Genomic DNA, 19401 nt, shown 5'->3' on the forward strand with positions numbered 1-19401 from the left:
ACACACACACACACACACACACACACACACACACACACACACACACACACACACACACACCTCCAGATGTCGAATTATATCTACCAAATTGTAATTCATGCGATGCATATGTATCGTTAAATTTTAATACGAAATCGGCCTCCACGCTCGTTTCCAACAAATAAGATGTATTTGTAACTGTCGTTCTAAATTGATATTAAATGAATTAGCATGTTAATTTTACTCGCCATGCACAATTTGGTTCATGTTAAATTGTTGCTAATGCAAATGGCCACCTTTCATACTGAAAAGATGACACAGTATAAAGAGCACGAGAATGAATTATATGCAATTATGTTACATAGTTTGAACAGGACAGGTAAATGGACAGGTAATTTTAGTATTGTGTAGGAACACGTGGGCGATCGAGTATTATTTCTGTCAGGTTCGAATTTTTACGTCAGTTACTTTGATCATTATGGGAAAAAGGGAACGAGTGCGTTTAAGGTAATTCTCAAAGCAATTCAAACAATTTGCAACAATAGAAATGGATAAGAATATATTCAGAACGAATGCAATAAGAAAATTCATGCATTTAACAATTACAACCCTCTGTGTTCTATTACATTCTACTTCAAATACTGTTTCGCATGTATAATTCTCAAACCAAGTAAAACTATTTGCAACACTATACTACAAATGTATAAAAATATATTCAAAACAAATGCAACATCGAAATTCATGCATTTGACAATTGCAACTCCCTGTGATCTATTATATTCTACTTCAAATAACAATTCGCATAGGTAATTCTCAAACCATCTCAAACTACTTGGACCACTATATAAATGGATAAAAGTAAATTCAGAATGAATTCAGCATCATTCATGCATCTTACAATTTCAACCCCATGTGTTCTATTATACTCTACATCAAATAGTAATTCGCATAAGTAATCCTCAAACCATCTCAAACAACTTGCAACATTATACAAATGGATAAAAATAAATTCATAATGAATGCAACATCGAAATTCATGCATTTGACAATTGTAACCCTTTGTGTTCTATTATATTCTACGTCAAATGCCGTTTCACACAATTCTGAGATGTATCAACATCAACACATAAAGAAAAATGGAGGGAAAAAAACAGAGAATCAGAGGATGAGTCAAGTCGAATCCAGGAGGGTCGAAGGAGAGTTAGAGGGAGCCGTGCGCCGAATGAGGGTGAATTTGGACGACGAAAAGAGAAGGAGAGGGAGAGAGAGTCCATTAGCAGATTACGTACCCAACCCGCCTCGCCCATTCACCCCCCGCGATATTTTTTCTTCCTCCCCCCGTTTCTCCTTCGACCGCTAACGATTTCTCTCTCTTCTGTCTCACTTTTAGGCTCGCCCCGTCTAAACTTCTAAGCTTTTCCCCGTGGCAGGTGCGCGACGCGGACGTTTGGACATTGTCCAACAAAAATTATTCAACTTTACGACGACTCGAGGGGGAGAACATTGGAAACAGTAGATTGTTGGGGTGTTGAATTTTCTATCGAACGATTTCTTCTCTTTTCACTTGAATTTTAGATTCTGCCTCATCTTGATGCGAGGAACCATTGTTTCGTCACTGTTTTGGTTCACTTTTCCGAGTTATGACTGTGATGTGAATTGTTTATTTCATGAGAAAACATTGTGGGATACACACAATTTTGCTATATCCGAACTTTGAATATATTTTTATCCATTTCTATGGTGTTAGAAATTGTTTGAGATGGTTTGAGGATTACCTATGCGAATTACTATTTTATGTAGATTATAATAAAACACAGAGGGTTGAAATTGTAAAATGCATGAATTTCGATATTGCAGGGATTTAACTCTATGAGATTGGGTGGGTTAAAAACTTTCATCATTTTTGCTTAGCTTCGATATTTTATTTAAAGCTTTTTCAATCGATTACCTCTGAACTAACGCTAAATGGCAAGTAAGTGAATAATTTTATACGAGTTAAAACGCATTGGCTAAATTGTTGAAACTTCTTCTGTAAGGGTTGTGTTTTATTTTTAATTTTGAATCGTGCGCCTCAAAGAGTTGAGAAAGACAGATGCTGTACTAATAGGGTGCTCTGCTTTATTGAGAGAGCAAAACTAATCTTTAGCATGAGTACATGTTTATAGGAGCATGAATTATTTATTTTATGTAGAACATTGCTCGAAGTTTAATTTACAATATTCTGGGTGTAATAATTTAAAAGAGACAGATATTTCATCTACGCTCTGTTTTACTGAAAGATTGAAACTAACCTTCATCATTGTTAAAATACGTTTGTATCATGTTTACTTAGTTACCAATGTCTACGTTTATTTCTTTCTTTTTTCACTGTAATAACTAAGTCTAATAAATGTTAATAAATTTATTTCCTTTAATTTCTAACAATCTTTCCACGAGATCTCCCTAATATTCCCCGCTAAATTTTTAATTTTCATCTCCCTATATTTTATTACCACTGCAACTAGTCCCCACATCTATAAATATCCACAAAATTCGTCCATAATTGACTTCGTTACCACCGGGACATTCACGAACTCCACGAAACGTATGCAAAGGTGGACGATTAATGATTCCGGTCGAGAAATTGCCACGTCGGTGACATTGTGCGTCTATATTTTCGTTAAATCAATAATCATCAAAGAAGAGACCGAGAGGAGCCGGCGCTTTGAAACTGTTCACGGGAAAATGGTCCACGGAAGGGCCTTTACCGTGGTGAGCACGGGGAAAAAGCGGAGATGCTCTTTAGAACGGCCAAATGCAATTATCAGATCAAACAGCAGCGACGTTATATTAATAAAATACATTTCGCTCCCTCCTCCCTTCAAAGAAGAAGGAACGTCGTCCGTCTCCGCGCTTAACTTTGTTTCGCGCAACTCACGGACGTTAATCGCGTCGCGCTAAAGCGCAACTTTTTCATTTTCGCGATAAAGTGGATCCCCGTTGCTAATATTTTAGTAACGTCGTTTGAATCGTGTGCTTTACTAAGCTACTTATCGCTGAAGAAATCCGATTTTAATCCGACGACTTACGAGGGGGGACCACGCGAAGCGCGTACGCGCGCTGATTTTAACGAAACTCGCCAGGTGGACTAGAGAACTGGAAAAATATTTGACGACCGAGAGCCGTTTATTATTAAAACGGAATTCGTTGGTAGAAAACCGTGGAAAATATTTTTAGAGAGACGGTTGCGTGCCATCTTTTGGTTGTTTGATAAGAAGATGATTAATGTCGTGTCATAGTCTGTTTTGGGAGTCGTAAATGAAATTGAACTATAGGAATTAAGAAAAAATAAAATAAAAAATAAATAAATATACATGTCGAATTTAGTGACCTCCTCCTTTTCGAAGTCGGTTAAAAATTCTGGTAAAAATAAGAGTTGGGATAGTTTTATATTTAACAATATGTTTGACACTATGTAACGTAGATTGTAGTATGGCAATTAATATTCTGGGAAAAATAAGAGTTACTTAGAATAATGTTATATATAATCATTAAGGTTATTTTGGAACGTTTTGGTCCATTTTAAATTTCTCTAGGTTTTTCAGAAACCGTTAATATTTATGCTGACTTTTACTTACACAAGAAGACAAGCATATTATATTCAAATTCATTTTTGTTTGTTAATTAATTTTACTCAATTTTAGTTACTTAATTTTAGTAAATCGACTTCACTTATTAAGGCATTACTTCATTATTAATTCATTACTTAATTACTTCTAGTGTCAAAAGGTAAAAGAGTATAACTCGATAAAGAAACTTTAAAGAATGGCACATGTCTCACTCTGTTTTCGCTATTATTAGGTAGACCGAAAAGTAATGTCGTTTCTTTTACATTAAATTCAAATTTTCCAATAAATTTCTATCTTTAATTCATTATATAATCGCCCTCATTGTCAGCAGCCTTTTGTCACCTAGTGTGCAAATTTTCAATGCCAGAAAAATCAATGAGTTGATAAATGATAAACAAGTATTTAAGATGGCAAAAACGACATTACTTTCCAGTCCACCTAATGCGAATTTGATGCATTCAAATGTATCAAATTAAAAGCAAAAAATAATAATTAATCCAAAATTAGAACTAATTAGGTTCATGCAAGCATCAGTTAAGGGAAATAAAATTGACGCGTACATTTGTTCGAGCTAGAATAGTTTGCGCGGCGTCGATCGACGAACTGGCATTCAAGTAAACAGACACAACAATACGAGCAACGTCACGACGGAGCAAATAAATAATATTTACCCCAAACATTGTATTTATGTTTAATTAGCGGCATTCGTGCGTGGGACTCGTAGTAGCAAATGCCGATAAGCCGATCGAAAGCTCGGCTAATTCTATTTCAAAGAGAAACAAAAACTGAAAACGGTTCGTGTTCCTTCTACGAGCGATCCAATTAACCAAAGTAAACTGTGATTTACACGGCGACGGGGTAGAGGAGGGAAGAAGAGAGGTGGGGGGGGGGAGGAAGAAATCGACTAGTATAACCAGGGTTACGATTTTGCAAATTGACACACTTTTGCGTACTTTACTGTATCAAATTGATACTATCAATCGTGGTGACGAGAAATATTAGGAAAATGAAAATTTAATTTGTGGTACTGATACTGTTATCTAAAGTAACGAGTGTTATGTCTAGACTGTGGATCTTTATGCACAATAAAATCTTCGCAAACGTGCCTACAAAAATTGAACCTAAATAGGAATTTATTTTATTCTGCAAATATTATAACGTGAACTTTACTTTCAATGTTTTTTTTATATTCATGCATATTGTTTGCATTTTGTAGGTTCTTGCACATTCAAATTCCATATATATGCATAAAAATCCGCAGTCTAGTTATGTCATATGTACGCGACTCTGACAGAACACACGCTCAAATCCATGTATTTTGGGATTTAATTATCTATACAAAATGAAATAATCGCGACAGGAGAAGATGCAGTAGAAATAATAAGATTTGAGGACATACATACTTGCGGTGTCTTAACCTGATGGGCATGTCAATAATTTCGCGCAGGAACATGGAAGAAGGATTGTGAAATGCTCGCACGCGTCTCATAGGTAAATTACCAATTCCGAAGGTGATCTTATTTCAATTAGCAACGCGACACTTACAGAACACACGCTCAATTTCACGTATTTTGCATTTTAATTATCTATGTAAAATGGAGGAATTGCGACAGGAGAAGAGGCAATAGAAATAATAAGATTTGAAGACATATTTGCGGTGTCCCAACCTGATGGACATGCTAATAATATCGCAAGGGAACATGGAAAAGGGATTGTGAAATCTCATCTAGACGCGGTAGCGTCTCGGCGCCAAGTACATGAAAAATTATCCGTCACCGCGTATATACTGGCGTTGGAGCTACCACGTATCTTTTACAGGAGAGATGGTCCATTCCGACCTGACATTTCTTTCATGAATATCTCAACACGCCTGCAATATTTTCTAAATTTAAAGGCATTTTTCTGATGTAAACCGTATATAAGCTTTCGAATAAAACAAAAATCAATAAAATCGGTCCACGTACAACTGAGATATCGTAATATCATGTCATGAATCTGTCAGAAACGGTATTTTTCGTATGATTTTCCTGTCGTCAACCCTTAGCTAATAGGAGCTAAGCAAAAGCCGAGTGTCGTTCGTCGACTCTCGGAATCATTCGGTTCAGCATGGCTCGTCGGCCATCAAGCGTCGAGAGTCGACACAGATGTCATCATTCATAACCTACCAAGTGTCACAAATTTTTACACTATTGCATTATTAATTATATTTATATCAGCCAAATCTTTTCAATGTAGACTTTTTATGTAGGGTTTAATAACAAATTGCTGCCAGTAAAGTAAATTGTAGATCAATTTTGATTACAAGGTAAGTTGTCAAAATCTGAATTACCAGATACCTTTATTCATACAGAAAACTGTTTTTAATATAGATCCATACCATCAAAGTGCTTTGAATTTCGACTTTTTATGCCGAGCTTGTGGAAATGAAGGGAACCACAGGCTAGGAGGTTATTCGTTAACAAATTGCAGCAACTGTTGTAAAATGTTTATCCATTTTCATTACAAGGTAAGTTGTCAAAACCTGAATTATCAGGTACCTTCATTCATACAGAATAGATTCATACCACTAAAGTGTTTTTAATTTAGACTTTTTCTGTAGACCTTATAAAAATGGAATCATTTTCTCATTTCATCATTAACATTAAAATTTCTTGCAGCAAACAAAAAAATTTTTTTGTTTGCTGCAAGAAATTTTAAAAAAAAAATATATATATATATTCTCCCCCTTTATTTTACTCTATCCAATTAAAAAAACAAATAATAATTTAGACTTCTTATGTAGAGTTTACAGAAATATCAATTTTATTTTTATAAATTTACAATAGATTCTATATAATAAATGATTTGTAAAAAGAAGTAAGATCCGATAAAAAACTTCAAAAAAGTAAAAAAATTACGCCAAGTACATGAAAAAGTGGAGGACTCAAGGAGTTATCATTGCAAAATAGAAGATCCTCATAAAAAAACTACAAGAAAGTAGAAAAATATATGAAATCGAAATGAACTGCCAGTACATGGAGGTGCTTTCCACTACAGTACAATGGCGACACTGGGTAACACAATGTAAAATTCGGTGCTTTCCATCTATGCGCAGCTAAAATGCTGTGTTCAACAGTGCGGACGTTCAGATCCTAATGACAATTCATGTAAAGTGACTGCTCCGCACTTTGGCGGTGAAATGAAGAAGCTAAATAGCGTATCATCCACAAACTGAGACTGTTTAGAAATTTGCCTAGATTTCCGCGGCCTGGAAGTCAAATGCTTGGCGTGGCCAGGCAAGGTTAAGGTGTCGATGAATAAGAATTATTTTAAAACGCAAAATAATGAAAGTGTACTCATATTGTCAGAGTTTTAAACTGACCTAATTATCTGAAAGCTTGCGAGAGTAAAGGTATTGATAAATGATCTTAGAAATATTTTAAACCCCAATACAATGAAAGTGTACTCATAATATTGTCAGAGTTTTAAATTGACAAATTACCTGAAAGTCTATGAGAGAGAAAGTATGGGTATTGATGACATAAGAATGCCTTGCCTGGCCACGCCAAGCATTTGACTTTCAGGCCGCGGAAATCTAGGCAAATTTCTAAACAGTCTCAGTTTATGGATGATACGCTATTTAGCTTCTTCATTTCACCGCCAAAGTGCGGAGCAGTCACTTTACATGAATTGTCATTAGGATCTGAACGTCCGCACTGTTGAACACAGCATTTTAGCTGCGCATAGATGGAAAGCACCGAATTTTACATTGTGTTACCCAGTGTCGCCATTGCATTGTGCTGGAAAGCACCTCCATGTACTGGCAGTTCATTTCGATTTCATATATTTTTCTACTTTCTTGTAGTTTTTTTATGGGGATCTTCTATTTTTCAATGATAAGTCCTTGAGTCCTCCACTTTTTCATGTACTTGGCGTAACTTTTTTACTTTTTTGATGTTTTTTATCGGATAAGTAAATTACCAATTCCGAAGGCGATCCTATTTCGATTAATTACGTGACACTTACAGAACACACGCTCAATTTCACATTTTTTGGGTTTTAATTATCATTGAGAAGACGCTAAAGAAATAATAAGATTTGAGGGCATACTTGCAGTGTCTCAACCTGATGGCAATGTTAATAATTTCGCAAGATAACCTGGAGGGGGGGGATTGCGAAACGCTCGCACGCGTCTCATAAGTAAATTACCAATTCCGTGGTTGATCCTACTTCGATTAACACAGTATCAACATCTCAGGAAGCGAAAGGGAATGAGCTCGGAGAACGTTCGTTCGATCAACTCATCGGGATTAATAATAAGAGTGTTTGTCGACTGATTTTTCTAGAAGCGCTCTAGCAATTACCTCGACGATTGCCACTTGAGCCCCGATTATCATCGCCCTCGAGAGTTCTCGACTGTCTTAGATAGAGCACCCAGTCATTAATTGTTTCTAACCTGGAGAACGATTGAAACTCTACCCTTTCAACTCTCTTTTATCAAAAAAATTCTCTTCCACTTACCAAATATTAAATTTACTCTATACGAAATCTCTATTAAAACTAAAACAATCTTTCTTCAAAAATTCCAAATTTTCTACTCTAGAGGTTAACACTTTATTTACCAGGAGCCTATTCATAGGCTTTTTAATTGCAGTACTTACTTATTCGAATTTATTTACTGTGTTGATGTTTGTCTACTCACAATGTTCAGTGTTTGGTAATAGACTTGGCTTTCAATGTACCTAGTAACAGTATGAAGGAATTATTGTCAGCCTAAATTGGCATACAGTGGGTGTAGAAAGTATTCGTACAGCGATCAATTTCCAAAAAAACTATGTAAAATTGTAATTTATTAACTTATTTTTTATAGACAATGACATTCTACATATTCTCGGAAATCTCTAGAATAGATAGAGTACAAAAAGAATAGCTATTTATGTCAGTTGCGAAATTAACAAGAAAAAAACAATTAATCGATAAAAATATTAAAGTAATAAGTATTCGCACAACTGTTTAATTTTTAAAACTTCATTAAAAAAAAAAAAAAAGAAATCTACATTAACTTACAAGTATATAATACTTCCTTCGTAGGATTTCCTTTTGATTTTATAATTATTGTAACTCTTGTAAGCATTAAATTAACTAAAGTATTAGTTATTCGAAGTGGGATCTTCTTCAATTCCTCTATTAGAGCCATTTTTAAAAGTACTTTACTGGAAATTTGATGTTTTCTAATTCGTGAGGAGCAATAAACTAATGTGTTTATGTTACAAACTCTACTCTAAATGGTTCGTCATAAGAATCGTACAAATACTTATTGCTTCTATACTTTTACCCATTTTTCGCATGTTTTTGTTAATTTCACAAATTATATTAATTAGTAAATGTTGTTTGGACTATATCTATCTTAGAGACTTCCGAGAATATGTAAAATATCATTGATTATACAAAAAAAAGTTAAGAAACTACAATTTCACACAAAAGTTTTTTGGGAAATTGATCGGTGCACGAATACATTCTACATCCACTGTATGCTACTGTAGAAAATTCTTTTTTTAATTAGAGTCTGCTTCTAAATAGCCCGGTAGATAAAGTGTTAACATATTTATATGAACCATGTTTCATCAACGTGAAAACATATGGAAGATACACAATTTGTGCGAACGACTGAGAAGATAGAGAAGATCACACACTAATGAGTGTGTTCCACTTACCAATCATTACTTTACGCTACACGAAATCTCGACGAAAATTGAAACAACCTTTTCGAAAAATTCTGCTCAGAAAATACAAATTCCAAGCTTTCTCTACCAAGCTTTCTCTACCTTTCAACACGCCCGAATCAACCATGTCTCATCAACGTAAAACCACACGAAAAAAAAACACCACTTCGGGCGAACAAGTGAAAAGATGGCGCACTCTTTTCGCGCAATAACAAATCATTAAAAATTCGTGGCAGCTTCGAGTACATTGCGGCGCGAGTATACGGTAAAAGGAACCAACAAAAAGGGAAACGACGACGCGCGTTACGGGTAGCTCCTTGCTTTGTGGCCAGCGGTTTACGACAAAAGAGCCATTTACCTCGCGGCAGAGCAAGAATAATAATTCCTGAGAGAGGTACCAACGTATACGACTCTTTAATCATAGATTGCGAGACTGGATGATAAGCGTTTTGATAGCCGAACCCGCATCATTTTTCATATCGTATGTTTATATTCGTGTGGCGCGTTTTACGATTACGTTGATGCAACAGCGAGTTCACGGAATGAAAACCATTTGTTTACGATATTAATAATAAATTTAGGGAGCTAGTTATTTTTATATATTCCTATTTTGAAAAGGTTTCAGAAAAATTGTTAATATTTTTCGCCAAGCACTAAAGTTGACTCTTATCTATCTGGAAAGACAAGAATATATCTAAATTGATTAAAAAGCATTAAAATGATTCAGTAAGGTATGACACTCTATAATGACTAGCCAATTTTCAGTTTCAAGTTGTTGTAAAAAAGGGTTCGATTTTGAGAGGTCCTATCTCGAACATCAAGCATTAAAGTCTCCAACGTCAGGGTTAATTAATAATTTTCTTTTTACATAATTCTGGAATTAGTTGTAAAAGTTTTTCAGTATAGAAGAAGGAGAAATTTTCTGTTTCAAAGCCCCTTGTTGTAAAAAAGGGTTTCATTTTGAGAGGTTCCATCTCGAACATCAAGCATTGAAGTCCCCAGCATAAGATTTAATTAGCAATTTTCTTTTTATATAATTATAAAAGTCTTCAAGTATAAAAGAAGGAAAAATTTTCAATTTCAAATCACGTTGTTGTAAGAAAGGGTTCGATTTTGAGAAATTCCATCTTGAACATCAAACATTGAAATCCCCAAGACGAGATTTAATTAGCAATTTTCTTTTTATATAATTATAAAAGTATTTCAGTACAAAAGGAGAAATTTTCAGTTTCAAAGCACGTTGTTGTAAAAAAGGGTTCGATTTTGAGAGGTTCCATCTCGACAATCAAGCATTGAAGTCCCCAACATGAGATTTAATCAATAATTTTCTCGTTACCTAATTACAAAAGTGTTTAAGTACAAAAGAAGGAGAAATTTTCAGTTTCAGAGTCCTTTATTGTAAAAAAGGATTCCATTTTGACTACTCAATTCCATTCACCCTCGGGCTTCACAATTTGATCACAGCATGTATAGCTTTGTATCCAACAAATTTTCCAACAAAACCGCGATCAAGGAGTTTGTTTATCGTGAACTAGTTAAACAACAAACTCGCGGTAGCGTTTTATCGCAGCAGTGAATCTGCAAATTTTCGAATTTACTGACTATGACGTCCAACTTTGAATAATGAGCGACAGAGGCGCGATCAGAACGATTGCTGGCCGGCCGCCGGTAGTCGAATTATTATGATTAATTTCCTGCCGATGCGAGAATGGCCTAGTCACGATTTTTACTCAGCGTCGAGATTGCTTTTCGCCCGTACTTTTAAAGTGCGCAGATGTCTAGGGACGATCGATCATTTTGTACCTTGTAATACGTATTTGAGAATCGTTAAGTGCATTCAACGTTTCGGGCCCCGCCCCCCCCCCCCCATTCTGGAAAAAAAATATACGCACGCGGGCTTTTCGCGCGATCATATCGAAATTTTCTACATGTAAATTTCAGCGAGATAGGGCGAGGGAGTAAAACATTCGAGTATTCATTGGAAGATTTATATACAGAGGTTGAAACGGTGGGTTGGGATCATTTTCAAAATGTAGATAAAAGAACCCTTTTTTACAACAATGTGCTTTGAAACTGAACATTTTTCCTTCTATTATGTAAACACTTTTATAATTACATAAAAAGGAAATTATTGGTTAAATCTCACGTTGGGAACTTCAATGTTTGATGTTCCAAATGAAACCTCTCAAAATGGAACCCATTTTTACAACAACGTGCTTTGAAAATGAAAATTTCTCATTCTCATATACTTAAACACTTTTATAACTATTTCTATAATTATGTAAAAAGAAAATTGCTAATTACATCTCACTTTGGGAATTTCAATGTTTGATGTTCCAAATGGAACCTCTCAAAATCGAGCCGTTTTTTTACAACAACTATCTTTGAAACTGAAAATTTTTCCTTCTTTTATGTAAACACTTTCATAACTAATTCCACAATTATATAAATACAAAATTGTTGATGAAATCTGACATTAGGATCTTCAAACTAGGAATATTCTTAAACTGCAACCTGATATCTTGAATCTACACCTGCATTTCTTTAAATCTTTCTCCTTTTCCATTCTTATACAACATCCTCCCCCTTCTTAGTATGTACTTAATCAATTTCCAGGGTCTATACTATCGTTTCTAAACCACTTAAATTTAATTGAACTCGTTCGGACAATCCTGAAACGTTATTCATAAAAAAAAGTGGAAAATATTCGAACAATCCAACAGAAGATGATGTCGCGGTAATAGAAAAGGATTGACTGACTATTTGGGGGGTCCCCGAGGAGGAAGTTGACCCAGTTGCGCCGTGTCTTCCTGGCGCAGCTCGGATATCGTCGTGGATCCAACGAAAACAGTTTGCGACTCGTCACTTTCCCGTGACTCGCGTATTAAGTTCTGCTCGCACGAGAGAGTCGCCATGTTTTCCTACGGGGGTGGTCCCTGCCCGTCAAAGTGTTAAAGTTTTTTCCATCGTTGTCCTCCTTCAAAGAAACCCGCGCGTTGTTTGACCAACAAACAAAACGGGAGCGACGGCCGGTGGAAATTTTGACGCAGGAATTTAAATGGACAACGAAACACCGGCTACAGTCTCATGGTACAGGCTCATGGTTGTACAATTTGATAATTCGATTGGTAATAGACACAGGGTATCTCTGTTGAGACAAGTACGCTAACTGTCACTCGTGAAAATTTTTACAAAATTAAAATTTAGACTTGAGACTGTTGAAGATTAAATAATTTAACATTTGTCGTAGTATTCAATTGTTTAATCTTGTTATATTCACGAAATCTATTCAGATTTATTTTCATCATCGCCGTATTTTTGGTATTAATTTTTTTTAGTGTTAACAGAGATGAAAATTATGAGCCAATAAGAGTTAAACGTAATTAATAGACTGTGTATGTTTATGCAATATCATATTTTTATTGATTCATATGAAGAATTGAGATTTAAATGAAAGTATGAGTTATATTCTAAACGCTATAAAATGTATATTATTATTGATATTTAAAACATTTCTGCATTTGCTACATTCTCAAAGATTTCCTAATGTTTTCATTTGTTATACATGCATGGACATCCGCAGTCTACTAATTACACAGGTAGTGAATTAAAACTAATGCACGAAAGAAAAAATTTAGCTGCAGTTAATGCACGTGCACTTCATAAATGCGAATCTTGTGCAAAAGCTGCGAATTAATCGACGTACCCGATATTGCCTCTAATTTTCATCAGATTACATTACATTGACGATGATAATAAAGTTACTTCCTTTATGAGAAAAGAAAACTCAAAGTAAACACTAGTTTTCTTAACGACACCAGTTGTAATATTGGGATTGTGAATACAGTCAAAATGGAACCCTTTTGTATAACAAAGGGCTTTGAAACTGAACATTTCTTCTTCTTTTATACTTAAACGCTTATAAAAGTAATTCTATAATTATGTAAATAGAAGATTATTAATTAACTCATGTTTGATGTTCAAGATGAGACCTTTCAAAAATGGAACCCTTTTTCACAACAACGTGCTTTGAAACTGAAAATTTGTTCTTCTCTTATACTTCAACACTTTTATAATTATGTAATAAGAAAATTATTGAGTAAATCTCACGTTGTGGTCTTCAATGTTTGATGCTGAAGATGGAACCTCTCAAAATCGAACCTTTTTTTTCAACAAAGCACTTTGAAACTGAAAATTTCTCCGTCTTTTATACTCAAATGCTTTTACAATTACATAAAAAGAAAATTATTGAATAAATCTCAAGTTGTTGTCTCCAATGTTCGATATTCGAGGTTGAGTGGAATGAAGTATACACTCAAAATGGAACCCTTTTTACACCAACTTCCTTTGAAACTGAACATTTCTCCATCTTTTATATCTAAACACATATAAATAATTCTATAATTCGGTGAAGTAATGTAATGTAATACATGCAATTATTCACTGAGAATAATACTTATACATCTCATATCTCAAACAGTCTAAGACCGAACAATTTCGTTTCTTCAGTCTAATCTAAAACTTATAAGTGAGTGACCTACGTTCTGTCCATTTCCGTGATATCTACTTCCACCTCTAACTTCAGCTGTCATACAGAACACGATAAACAACGTTCCTCCTCATTTCTAATTCAGTAGAATCCATTTATGACGTCTGTCCTTTAGTACTCGGCGTTACTTTAAATAGCCTCCGTGAAAAGAAACATCGGTATATAAAGTATGATCGACACTAAATGCGGACATAGAATTTTTAAAGTCTCGTAACACGATGCATCGTGCACTTTAACTACTCACCCGGCGATATCTTGCACCCGTGTCTGCAGTTCCGATTTCTCAAACGGCTCCTCGGGGATCAAACTGCACAGCAATTGCATCACGCTGTTAGCGACGATTCCGCTTCCGGTCGAGTTACTCGATGCTTCCTGGACCTGGATATGGTCGTCCAGTTTCGACAGGCTCTGCAAACGAAAACAAATATTCGTCACTTTTTTGTGAATGTTAGTTCAGGGTTTGCATTGTACTATTATTTAAATTTGTCAGCAGTACATATTATAACTGTAGATTAATTAAAAATATTTACTCGGTGTTTTGTTACTTTTGATTATTAACCTTCTGAGTTCTCAATCATTAAATGATTGCTACAGTTCGTTACAATGAATTGTACATTATTATTATTTAGAGTCAGTCGCATAAGGATTCGTATTTTCTATATCTAAGAAATTTGTACAAATTAAATGATAAAGTTGATGTGTCTAAATAAACTTATCATCACAAATATACATAAGTGTGAAGATTACTCTCGAATGAATTTATAACGAAATATTTATTTGAACACATTAAATCTGTCATTTAATTTAGACAAATTTCTTTAATAGACATAGGATGTACGAATAGTTTGGGACTGAATATATACAAAGTTCAGTAGCTCACAAATTTTACTTATTTCTCTAACAGATTACGGATATACTTAGCAATTAATCGATGTAGAAATTAATTTTCTTCACGTTCAATTATTTGTAACTCTAGTTTAAACAGACGCTGGTGACAATTGTAATTACTAAACTGCGGATCTTTATGCAAAATAAAATCTTCGCGAACGTGCCAACAAAAATTGAACCTAAATAGGAATTTATTTCATTCTGCAAATGTTATAACACGAACTTTACTTTCAATCTTTTTTATATTCTTGCATATTGTTTCCAATTTGTAGTTTCTTGTACATTTAAATTTCCTATAAATGCATCAAGATCTGCAGTCTAGTGATTACCCTTCCGAGAAGAAACGATAGAAGGAATCTTCCACGTACTCGTTAACTCTTTGAAGCTAGGTGGGTTAAACACTATCCCACCATTTGCTTAACTTTATTATTTTATTTAAAGTTTCTCATTCATTTGGCAATACTATGAACTACGCTAAAAGTACAATAAATGGAATTGGAAATGTATACAAGTCAAAACGCGTTAGCAAGTTGTTTACACTGTTCTCCAGTGCTGCTTGAATTTTATTTTTCTTTTAGAATCGTGTGCCTCAAAGAGTTAACTAAAGATCACCGTTTTCTGTCCCGAGTAGTCCTTCCAAAAACGAATTCTTCTACCGATATTTTCTAAAAGGCTCGTCAGATCACCGTCGCGATTCATCCAAAACCGTGACGGCCGACTACGAACTAACGGCTACCATTCGGGTGGTCGCATCTTTCGGAGCCACGGCGATCGACGCGGATGCTGTGGAACTTCTACGGTAGAAGACGAATTCCTGGCACGTTGAGTCATTGATACCGATGGCTCGGTGGACTGGACGATTCAACGGGCGCATACAGGCGACATTTAAAATGCTAAATTAGAGGTAACGAGTCGGAAGGTCTCCGATAAGAATTCTGGGGTATATGGGCCCTAAACGTCCGTCCTTCGATAGCTCTTTCGTGGAACACTTAACAGCTCACGTTTCTCCGTATTCAGCTCGGTTTTTAGGACGGACATTGTCGCCCGACGGAGAGTCCTGCGAACCCGCTACCTCGGCCACTAAATTTCTTGCCTCGGTTAGATCTTAATGCGAAACTTCCATTTCTCGGAAGATTCCTATCGATTTACTTCGATTTCAACTAGTTACTTTGGTTTCTTTTTCTTTTTGTATAGGTTGCTAAATTCAAGGGGATGAAAAATATCCACAAAATTGAGGGCGAAGCAGGTGGATGATGAAAATTAACGTCGTTGCACGAATTCTCTGTAATTAATGCATTTCTGCAATATTTCATCGACAACTCACTTTCATCACGTAATGTATTGTAATGTGAATGTTAGATGAATGTTTATATTTAAACCACTAGGTATGTTTGTACGTTTTATAGTTGTCAGTTATGTTTATCAATTTGTGTTAGTAAATTATTGATTAGTCATTCATTTTGTATTGCGATTTGATTTTGTCTGTAATATTGTATGTTGTCTTTGAATTTTGACAGTTTTCGCCGAACCTCTAAATAAATATCCTTACAGTCACAAGGAATACAAAGAAATTTTCATGGAATCTTATTTTTTCACATAATCGTTGGGAAAATGGAGCCATTCTGAAAATTCCTATCGACTATCTTCGATTTTAACTAGTTACTTTGGTTTCTTTTTTCTTTTTGTACAGGTTGCTAAATTCAGGGGGATGAAAAACACCCCCAAAGTTGAGAACGAAGCAGGTGGATGATAAAAATTAACGTCGTTGCATAAATTCTATGTAATTAATGCATTTCTGCATTATTTTGTCGACAACTCACTTTCGTCACAAAGAATAGAAAGAAATTTTCATGGGGTCTTATTTTTAGGTATGTTTGCCGATTACATCGAGATGGCTTGATCAATCGGAGTGAAATGCCTCTTGCATCTTGTAGAATAATTCTTCCAGTAGGTCCCGTAAATAAAACATTTTGTGATTTGTCATTTTTTACCTGTTTTTTTGCAAAAAAAAAAACAGAAAAATGTTGTCTTGCTTCTTATTCCGAGACGGATGGACCAATCGGATTGAAACTTCTTGCATCTGAAAGAGCATTTGGCATTTGGTCCCATAACAAAACATTCGTCCTTGTTTAATTTTTTTCATGGAATCGTTGGGGAAATGGAACCAGTCTGAGAGTCAGTCAGTCTCTTTTAGACCCTGGCTCGTCTAGATTAACAGGGAGAATTTTCCCTTTTATTTACAAGCGATCAAGCCAGTCTCGAGTCATCGAATTCGTTAAATTCGACGCAGGCCACGCATGGCGAAACGCATCGTCGAAAAAACGGATCGAAAAGGGGCAAAATACCGAGGGTGGGTCAGCGATCCCGATTTACGGGAAACTGTAAATTTGTTTAGCCGACGGACGAGATTGAAAAGCATCCGCGGACCCTACAGGACAATCGATTTCCTTGTGCAATTGTCCAAATTGTCATTCCTCCTGGACTCTTTAATGGAGGAGCGAATCGCGTTCCTCGCGAAACATTTCGTATCGATCCTAAAGAATACCTACGTTTCAATGCCAGCGACTCCGAAGTCTAAGGGAATCCAGCGAAACATAACTTTCCATACTGGAAATTGTGCGATGTAATGTTAGGTTGTCCAGAAAGTTCGTAGCAATTTTTGAAAAAGAAAAATTCAAAGACATATGGTAGGTTGTCCCAAAAGTTTCTTCCGAGACTTGCACTCAATTATTTTGTGTGGCAGTGTTTATAAAAATAGACAACCTAATTTATTAGATGTTAATATTGTATAACAATAATGGAGCAAAATGAATCGTACACAATTTAATAATGTAACATTAGACATAAAATATTGTGTACGTATTACTTACTAATGAAATGGAAGAAACTTTTGAGACAACCTAATAATATGTATACATGTATTTATTGAATTACATAGGCGCCATTTTGTTCCACAACCTTTCCATCTTTTAAGGGATGTATACATGTTCTTCGTTTTCAACCATTTCGATATATTCAGACCTGTACCACCTACCAAAAATTGACATGGACTTTCCGGACAACCCAATAGATCATCCCATAAGTAATATCATTTTTCGACGCTAATTTTCGCTGAATGAAAAGAAAATTTATGGTTAATTTTATCGTAATCGTATCGTCGATCGTGTTTTCGATACTTTCAGATTTTTGAAAAATCTTTTACGACCCTGGTTTACGGTTTGAAGTAACTGGAAATGATTACGGAATGAGAGCTAACACGCCACGTAATCTATATGTGGTTGACGGAGCTTTTCACTAAGGAACTTGAACAATTAATTTTAACGCTAACTAAAGCGTTTTCAACTAAATCCAAAAATATTTTACGTGGAAGTAGATTGAGTAATGTATGATACAGTTGTATATAATTCATGTGTAGCATGTTGGAAATTGACTAAAATCGTGATTCAATTGGCTTGCCAACTTTAAATATCCATAAGTCCCTTAATTCTTAATCGACTGACTCAATAAACATGTCGTTGGAAAGCTCTTTTAAAGGGCAATAAAAGTTATCTAACACTAAAACACGCTCATATCACTTTATCACTCTCAAAATTCAAGTCAAAGATCACAAACCTCAAAAACACTTGCGAATTTTTTTGAGGCACTAACAATTTTTTACCGGATCACCAATTTTTTTATGAGTACCTATTATGAAGGTGGACATTCAGTAAAAATCTCGTCCAAAATACGATTCTGAAATCTCTGAGTTCTCGATAAACAAATTTTTCTTTAACTTTAAACATTTTTTTGTTCGGTCTCTTGAGGTATATTCGTCAAAAATAAGGTGGAAGGGTATTTTGTAAGTGAACCACGTGATAAAATTTTTTTATCGAGAAACCGACTTCAGAATCGTGTTTCTTGTCCCCCAAAACGTTGAAAACCATGTTTTGGATGACATTTAAAAATACAAATTTTGTGGTCGAAAAATCGGCAAGATAACCCCTTGAAATTTTCAGCTTTCGCAACTATTTATTTTTTTACTTCAGAACCTAAACTGGGAATTCGATGAACTTTTCACCGAATGTCTATGTTCATAATAGGTACCCATAAAAAAATCGGTGACCCGCTAAAAAAATTGTTAGGGCCTCAAAAAAATTCGCAAGTGTTTTTGGCGTTTGTGATTTTTGACTTGAATTTTGAGAATGATAAAGTGATCTGAGCGTGTTTTAGTGTTAGATAACTTGTATTGGCCTTTAAAAGAGCTTTCCAACCACATGTTTATTGAGTCAATCGTTTAAGAATTAAGGGAGTTATGGATATTTAAAGTTGATAAGCCAATTGAATCATGATTTGAGTCAATTTCCACCAGGCTCTATAGGAAAAAAAATAGTATTATATCATAAGTTTAATATTCCCAAATAAATATTCATTGTAAACATACATATGTAAAAAGTTTGTTCGTGTCAATATTTATCACGAAACATTTCTTTGGAAATATAATTATATAATTGAGAAGAATTGTTGTAATAGACACAGAATAGATGCTGCGATTATTTATGTCAAATACATTTTTCGTTATACAAATATATATGTGTGATATTTACTCATGTACATATTTATAATGAAACATTTATTAGGAACCATCAAACCTATCATTTAATTGAGAAGAATTCTTGTAATAGACACAGAATAGATG

General features: G+C 34.9%; 1 protein-coding gene across 7 annotated transcripts in view; it reads right to left on the minus strand.

Moving 5' to 3' along the window:
• Positions 1-19401, minus strand: part of LOC128878247 (S phase cyclin A-associated protein in the endoplasmic reticulum) — a 59048-nt gene that overhangs the window by 30119 nt on the left and 9528 nt on the right. For 4 of the 7 annotated variants that reach the window (XM_054126296.1, XM_054126297.1, XM_054126295.1 and 1 more), the window contains one exon: positions 14083-14246. In XM_054126296.1, coding sequence (XP_053982271.1) covers positions 14083-14246 — 164 coding nt within the window. Of the gene's footprint in view, positions 1-13120; positions 13668-13830; positions 14018-14082; positions 14247-19401 lie in introns of those variants that run through there. The other 3 variants (XR_008457364.1, XR_008457365.1, XM_054126299.1) reach the window with 3 other exon arrangements.

This window comes from Hylaeus volcanicus, chromosome 6 (genome assembly GCF_026283585.1).
Source record: "Hylaeus volcanicus isolate JK05 chromosome 6, UHH_iyHylVolc1.0_haploid, whole genome shotgun sequence".
In the NCBI taxonomy this organism is placed as follows: domain Eukaryota; kingdom Metazoa; phylum Arthropoda; class Insecta; order Hymenoptera; family Colletidae; genus Hylaeus; species Hylaeus volcanicus.